Source organism: Entelurus aequoreus, linkage group LG07 (assembly GCF_033978785.1).
Source record: "Entelurus aequoreus isolate RoL-2023_Sb linkage group LG07, RoL_Eaeq_v1.1, whole genome shotgun sequence".
NCBI classification, from domain to species: Eukaryota; Metazoa; Chordata; class Actinopteri; order Syngnathiformes; family Syngnathidae; genus Entelurus; species Entelurus aequoreus.
Window position 1 is genome coordinate 33,835,161 of NC_084737.1, and position 7,411 is coordinate 33,842,571.

Here is a 7,411-nt window from a genome sequence, read left to right on the forward strand (position 1 = left end):
AGGGCAAATCACTCTACGGAGACAGCCCTCGCAAAAATGACTAATGATCTATTGCTAACGATGGATTCTGATGCTTCATCTATGTTGCTGCTTCTTGATCTTAGCGCCGCTTTTGATACTGTTGATCATAATATTTTATTAGAGCGTATCAAAACGCGTACTGGGATGACAGACTTAGCCTTGTCTTGGTTTAACTCTTATCTTACTGACAGGATGCAGTGTGTCTCCCATAACAATGTGACCTCGGACTATGTTAAGGTAACGTGCAGAGTTCCCCAGGGGTCGGTTCTTGGCCCTGCACTCTTTAGTATTTACATGCTGCCGCTAGGTGACATCATACGCAAATACGGTGTTAGCTTTCACTGTTATGCTGATGACACCCAACTCTACATGCCCCTAAAGCTGACCAACACGCCGGATTGTAGTCAGCTGGAGGCGTGTCTTAATGAAATTAAACAATGGATGTCAGCTAACTTTTTGCAACTCAACGCTAAGAAAACGGAAATGCTGATTATCGGTCCTGCTCAACACCGACATCTATTTAATAATACCACCTTAACATTTGACAACCAAACAATTAAACAAGGCGACTCGGTAAAGAATCTGGGTATTATCTTCGACCCAACTCTCTCGTTTGAGTCACACATTAAGAGTGTTACTAAAACGGCCTTCTTTCATCTCTGTAATATTGCTAAAATGCGTTCCATTTTGTCCACAAGCGATGCTGAGATCATTATCCATGCATTCGTTACATCTCGTCTCGATTACTGTAACGTTTTGTTTTCGGGCCTCCCTATGTCTAGCATTAAAAGATTACAGATGGTACAAAATGCGGCTGCTAGACTTTTGACAAAAACAAGAAAGTTTGATCATATTACGCCTATACTGGCTCACTTGCACTGGCTTCCTGTGCACCTAAGATGCGACTTTAAGGTTTTACTACTTACGTATAAAATACTACACGGTCAAGCTCCTGCCTATCTTGACGATTGTATTGTACCATATGTCCCGGCAAGAAATCTGCGTTCAAAGAACTCCGGCTTATTAGTGATTCCCAGAGCCCAAAAAAAGTCTGCGGGCTATAGAGCGTTTTCTATTCGGGCTCCAATACTATGGAATGCCCTCCCGGTAAAAGTTAGAGATGCTACCTCAGTAGAAGCATTTAAGTCTCATCTTAAAACTCATTTGTATACTCTAGCCTTTAAATAGACTCCCTTTTTAGACCAGTTGATCTGCCGTTTCTTTTCTTTTCTTTTCTACTCTGCTCCAAACCCGGGGTGGACCGCTAGCCTGTCCATCAGATGGGGACATCTCTACGCTGCTGACCCGTCTCCACTCGGGATGGTTCCTGCTGGCCCCACCATGGACTGGACTTTCGCTGATGTGTTGGACTTTCACAATATTATGTCAGACCCACTCGACATCCATTGCTTTCGGTCTCCCCTAGAGGGGGGGGGGGGGGGGGTTACCCACATATGCGGTCCTCTCCAAGGTTTCTCATAGTCATTCACATTGACGTCCCACTGGGGTGAGTTTTCCTTGCCCGTATGTGGGCTCTGTACCGAGGATGTCGTTGTGGCTTGTACAGCCCTTTGAGACACTTGTGATTTAGGGCTATATAAATAAACATTGATTGATTGATTGATTGATTGCCGATTTTGTTGTCAGGAGTCTGAATCCACCCTGCATTTGTTTTGGTATTGTCGTATTGTGTCTTCGTTTTGGGTGGAAGTTGAAAAAATGTGTTTAAGGATTGGTTTGTTTATGAAGCTTGATGTGGTTTCTGTTATTTTAGGAGAGTTCGTTGACAATCATGATTTATTCAATTGAATTATAGTACTCGGTAAAAGGTTCATTTTTAAGGCCAAAAACAGATATTCACTTAGTATGACTTTCTTTAAAACATTTACGGTATTCAGTATTTTTTAACTTTAGAAAGTTACATGGTTGAAAACGATAATGATGCCAAAAAACATAAAAAAAGATGGGAAGTCCTCAACGGCTTATTTTGAGAGTATAATTATGTTTATAGATTATATGATATCTGTTGTTGTGTTCCCTAATTTGAGTGACCTGGACATAATCTGGACTGTACATAAATGCTTATTTTGAAAATGTAATTTTGTTTATAAATTATATGCAATCTGTTGTGTTCCCTAATTTTTTTCAGTGTACATGAATGAAGGTGTGTGTGTTGCTGAGCCCGACTTGGACATTATCTGGACTGGACAAGTTTTAAAAACCCTTTAAACAAATCTAATTTCATTGACAACCTGGTCTGGTGAAGATAAGGTCATTTTTTAAAAAATAAAATAAAATAAGATAAATAAATAAAAAACATTTTCTTGGATAAAAAAGAAAGTAAAACAATATGAAAATAATTACATAAAAAATAGTAATTAATGAAAATGTTAGTGGACCAGCAGCACATACAATCATGTGTGCTTCAGGGACTGTGTCCCTTGCAGATGTGTTGTCTATGTTGTGGGAACCAGAATATTGGTAGCAGAAAGAAATAACCCCTTTCGTGTGAGTGGGTGTGGATGAGTGTGAATGGGGGGGAGGTTTTTTGGGTTGATGCACTGATTGAAGGTGTATCTTGTGTTTTTTTCTATGTTGATTTAAAAAAAAAAAATAAATACATTTAAATTAAAAAATTGTTAAGATTTTTAGAACAGGCCAGCGGGCGACTCATCGGGTCCTTACGGGCGACCTGGTGCCCGCGGGCACCGCGTTGGTGACACCTGGCGTAGCATATCTGATCATAAATTAGAATAGCATAGGATTAGTTTAGTTTGCTATTACAAGGTTAGTGGACGGTTTTTTCTCATTCTGAAGTAAACTGGCAGTTTGAGTTGATAATTTTAGTAAAATAAAATAAAAGATAAATATTTAATTATTAAATAATATTGAGTTTTGTTATAAGTGCAGCACAGTTTGATTCATTATTCAGTTATTTGCTTTCAAGCTTGATGCTCTTGATGCTTCCACTACAGTTTCTCAAAAGCCAAATATGATCAGATGACGGTGTTTCCATGGGTTGCAGGATGCTTCTTTAGAGCCGAACTATTTGAGACTAATTTAGTGCATGGAAAGGTAGTCACTCAAAAGGCTGCCAAAATAATAGGTGTTGTTCCATCTATTTGAAACATCTTGCACTATTTTGTCTACTGGGGTGCCCATTTGATTTTGTTTACAAATGGTTCACCAAATACCTAACTGCCTCGTTTTACCCTATTGCGGTACTAATCGGGTGTAGTTCTACACTATTCTAATTTCCTAACAAAAAGTAGAAAGAAGGCTAACCGTAGGTACATCAGAGACACAAGAAGCAGGAATGTAAACTACAGGAAGCTGGTTTATTAATGTAAGTGAGCTCCTCGTGGGAAGCCAAATCCACCATTATCAAGATGCTCTTATCTGTAGAGGAGCCTTTACATAACCTTAGTTGTGCTTGTTCTGTCTTATCTTACAAGAAAGATGGATACTATCGAAAGTACTCAACTAATGGGAAATATTTTGCAGCGCCAATTGTGCCCCAAGGGATAATCATCTCATTGCTGTCCAATGCCCCTTTGTCCCCTGTCTTATCATACTTATAAAGCACACTCCCACACAGAACATGCTCATATCCACCCCATCACCTTGGACCAGTAAAGGCCTCAGAGGTTTTTATCAGTTGTTGTTCATCTATTTATGCTGTGCAGACAGTGGAATTCATAACCATTTGCGAATAATGCATGTCCCTTTCTTTTCATAGTTTGGAGGACTCACACCATGGCTCACCTAAAGGTTTTGGCTGGTAAGTGCATTGTTTTTATTTAGATTAAAGGCTGTGACATAACATCAGTATATCCTTAACTGAATGTTTTTTCCCCAGGATTGTCACTTCTGATGTGCCTCCAAATCGGTATGCTTTTTCAATATCGCTTACAATTTTCACAATAGGCTTTTTGACTACCAACGTGAGCTTTTTTCATATCATTCCTCTTCCTTTGTTAATCAGTGTCTTCCAGCAAGCTGGTGTGCTACTTCACCAACTGGTCCCAGTACAGGCCAGGTGTTGGGAAATATTTGCCCCAAAATGTGGACCCCAACCTCTGCACACATCTGATCTATGCCTTCTCAATCATTAGCCCCTCTAATGAGCTGTCCACCTTCGAATGGAACGATGCTGTTCTGTATAAGTCTTTCAATCAACTCAAGCAAAGGTCAGTTAGCTTCTGTCGGTCAATGTTTTTTTTCTTTTAACTTGCATAGCATATTTGTGCGAGACTGCAATGTCTGTGTTTGTTTTTTATGATAGGAAAGTGTGGTTTATGTAATGCTCATCAATAGAAGTAAATAAAATACAAAGACTCAAAGCTCTGGTGACGATATTCAAACAAAATGCATCTAAACAATATATTCAGCTTCAAGCACAGGATTCATAACTTAAAATCACCATGCCTCATTTATGTTAGATTGTCGATTTGTCGGTTTAACGCAACATTTAGTTGTTCATGGAATGTTTCTTTTTATAGATGCTTTGAACCATGTTGAATGTATAGCGATTCAAGATTCCAATGTTACCCTCATCAGGATTCACATTTTACTTAACATTTTTTTCATTGGTAAAACATCTCATGGAACAAACACATAAACCAAACAAGACAATTAAAAGCATTTGAATTATAGTGACTTTGAGTGACAATTACAAAAATGTCTATAATGGTAACTACTATCAAAATATCGAATATAGTAATCCCTCCTTTACCACTTTTAATTGGCTCTGGAAATGACCACGATTAATGAATTTCTGTGAAGTAGGAATCATTATTATAAATTAAATATGTTCAGAGCTAGAGCATTAAACATTTTTTATTTTTTAACCTTATGCGAGCCCTTTAGACATATAGAATAACTCCCTTTAGTCACCTTTACACTCTCTTAATTTAATACAGCAGTGGGTACGCAGGCTCCATCTAGTGGTACGCCAAAGAATCACTTATTTAAACATTCAAACACAGTGTTACTGTTCAAACTGTGTGTAATATTACAGTGGCCAAAATATTTTATATACTTGTTAAATAAAGCCTATGCCTGGTTGTAATGCATATTTAGGCCTACACACTATTACAATGTTGGTCAATATGGTGATACTTGGAGAGCCAAGAGTTTTCTGAGTTGGTACTTGGCGAAAAAGTTCAAGTTAAAGTACCAATGATTGTGGTGTAATTTGTTCTCTGCATTTGACCCATCCCCTTGTTCACCCCCTGGGAAGTGAGAGAGCAGTGAGCAGCAGCAGTGGCCACGCCCAGGAATAATTTTTGGTGAATTAACCCCCAATTACAACCCTTGATGCTGAGTGCCAAGCAGGGAGGTAAGGGGTCCCATTTTTATAGTCTTTGGTATTACTCGGACGGGGTTTGAACTCACGACCTACCGATCTCAGGGCGAACACTCTTTTTTTTTTTTTGTCCTGTCCAGCTCCTCAGGCAAATCATATAGTTGATGTAGATGCCCATATCGGCTGTTCAGATTTACTTTACAAAAGAGAAGTGTAGGATACTTCTCTTGTTGCCTTATTTGTATTTGACTTTATTAAATGTATTTATATTATCATTTGATGCAGCCGGGCCGGAGCAGGAGGGGATAGAAAGAGAAAAAAAGGAAGGGCGGACACTCTAACCACAAGGCCACTGAGCAGGTTTAAGCAGAAAAAAGTTTAAGAACCACTGCAATATAGTAATGCTGCTTGCGGCTGAGCTAATCAGTGGCCACAATACTGAAGAGCGTGCCCTGGTTAGTTTGGTGTCATGTAGTGGGCCAATACAACTGTAGGATTAGTTTTATTCATTTAACAATTGCTATGCTTAATTTATGGCAAAATACAGCATTCTCAAAACTGACAGGATAAGAGTTCAACCAGGGCTGCCATGAAGCTACAGAAATTAAATAGGTGTATGATGATATATTCATCTCATGAGATGAGACAATACACGATGCGAATGAGACAAGATTTTAACGTTCTTTTTGGGGACAGTTCCAAAGGCCCCCTACTGGCAAGTGTTGGTGGGGGAGGGTGTTATGGGGCCCAGAATGCCAGACAAATGATACTAGCTGTCTCGAAACACACAACCAGATAACTAGGCAAAAAAAAAAATCATAATAATAATAATGGTAACAAAGTAGGCACAAAGTCCACAAGTGAAACAAAAAGACACAGTTAAAAGCTAATTACTGCACACGAAGCAATTGAGTACATGCAAGATACAATATTAACTGTCTAAATTGATGTGTATTTAAAAATGCTGATAGTACTACTGTATTTTTTAATCACATGATTTATACATGTAACAGAAACCCCCAGTTGAAAACGCTGTTGGCTGTTGGTGGATGGAACTTTGGAACCACACAGTGAGTCTGAAAGGAAATAAACAAGTAGTTATGGCAACATTCAAACACTGGTATGACTGGTAATACGAAACATTGTTTCCCATGCCAACAGATTTACCATCATGGTTTCCACCCCAGTCAACCGCCAGACATTCATCCAGTCTTCCATCAAATTCTTGCGACAGTATGGCTTTGATGGACTGGACCTGGACTGGGAGTATCCCGGAGCTCGAGGGAGCCCACCGGAGGATAAAATGAGGTTCACAATGCTTTGCCAGGTCAGCTGGAAGAACATTAAATTATCTCAAATTACAGAAACATGTCTAATTATCTTAATTACATGTAGGAACTACTGGCTTCCTTTGAGGAAGAAGCTGCAAGGACCAACCAGCCACGCCTGTTGCTCACAGCTGCAGTGGCTGCTGGCAAGGGAAATATTGACAATGGTTATGAGATTGCACAAGTTTCAAAGTGAGTTAAGTGGGCAAAGTTTGTTGACGACAGCTAGTTTTGTTCCTTTGCGAGCATTAAAATGTCCTGTGGTGTCAAACAGGTTGTTAGACTTTTTGAATATCATGACCTATGATTTTCATGGAGCATGGGACCCATTCACCGGTCACAACAGCCCCCTTAACCGCTCTTCTTTTGATGAAGGGGATAATATCTACAACAATATAGTGAGTAAAATATACACCAAACTACTGCTATGCAATCATAAGAGTTTCATGCACAATACATATTTTTCTCTTCCCTCTTATAGGACTTTGCAATGAAATACTGGCGAGACCAAGGAGCTTCTCTAGACAAGCTCAATGTCGGTTTTGCGACATACGGGCGCACATTTCGTACAACTTCAGCACTTAATGCCGTTGGAGCGCCTGCCAACGGACCGGCCTCAGCTGGGCTCTACACTCGTGAAGCTGGGTTCTGGTCTTACTATGAGGTTGGTCAACAGACTCGTTCATTTCATCTCTTAATGTTCCATTGAGTAAACAAACCACCTTCTTGGAAATGTCCTAAGGACTTTAGACCC

General features: G+C 39.5%; 1 protein-coding gene across 1 annotated transcript in view; it reads left to right on the forward strand.

Annotated features, from left to right (window-relative positions):
* Positions 1-3,631: 3,631 nt before the first annotated feature.
* The window catches only part of LOC133653712 (acidic mammalian chitinase-like), a 7,942-nt gene continuing 4,162 nt past the window's right edge, over positions 3,632-7,411 (forward strand). The window contains exons 1-9 of the mRNA XM_062053292.1: positions 3,632-3,668; positions 3,761-3,802; positions 3,881-3,910; positions 4,007-4,211; positions 6,343-6,399; positions 6,491-6,656; positions 6,725-6,849; positions 6,932-7,055; positions 7,139-7,321. Of these exons, the coding sequence (XP_061909276.1) occupies positions 3,778-3,802; positions 3,881-3,910; positions 4,007-4,211; positions 6,343-6,399; positions 6,491-6,656; positions 6,725-6,849; positions 6,932-7,055; positions 7,139-7,321 (915 nt within the window). The 5' untranslated portion in view covers positions 3,632-3,668; positions 3,761-3,777. The remainder of the gene's footprint in view (positions 3,669-3,760; positions 3,803-3,880; positions 3,911-4,006; positions 4,212-6,342; positions 6,400-6,490; positions 6,657-6,724; positions 6,850-6,931; positions 7,056-7,138; positions 7,322-7,411) is intronic.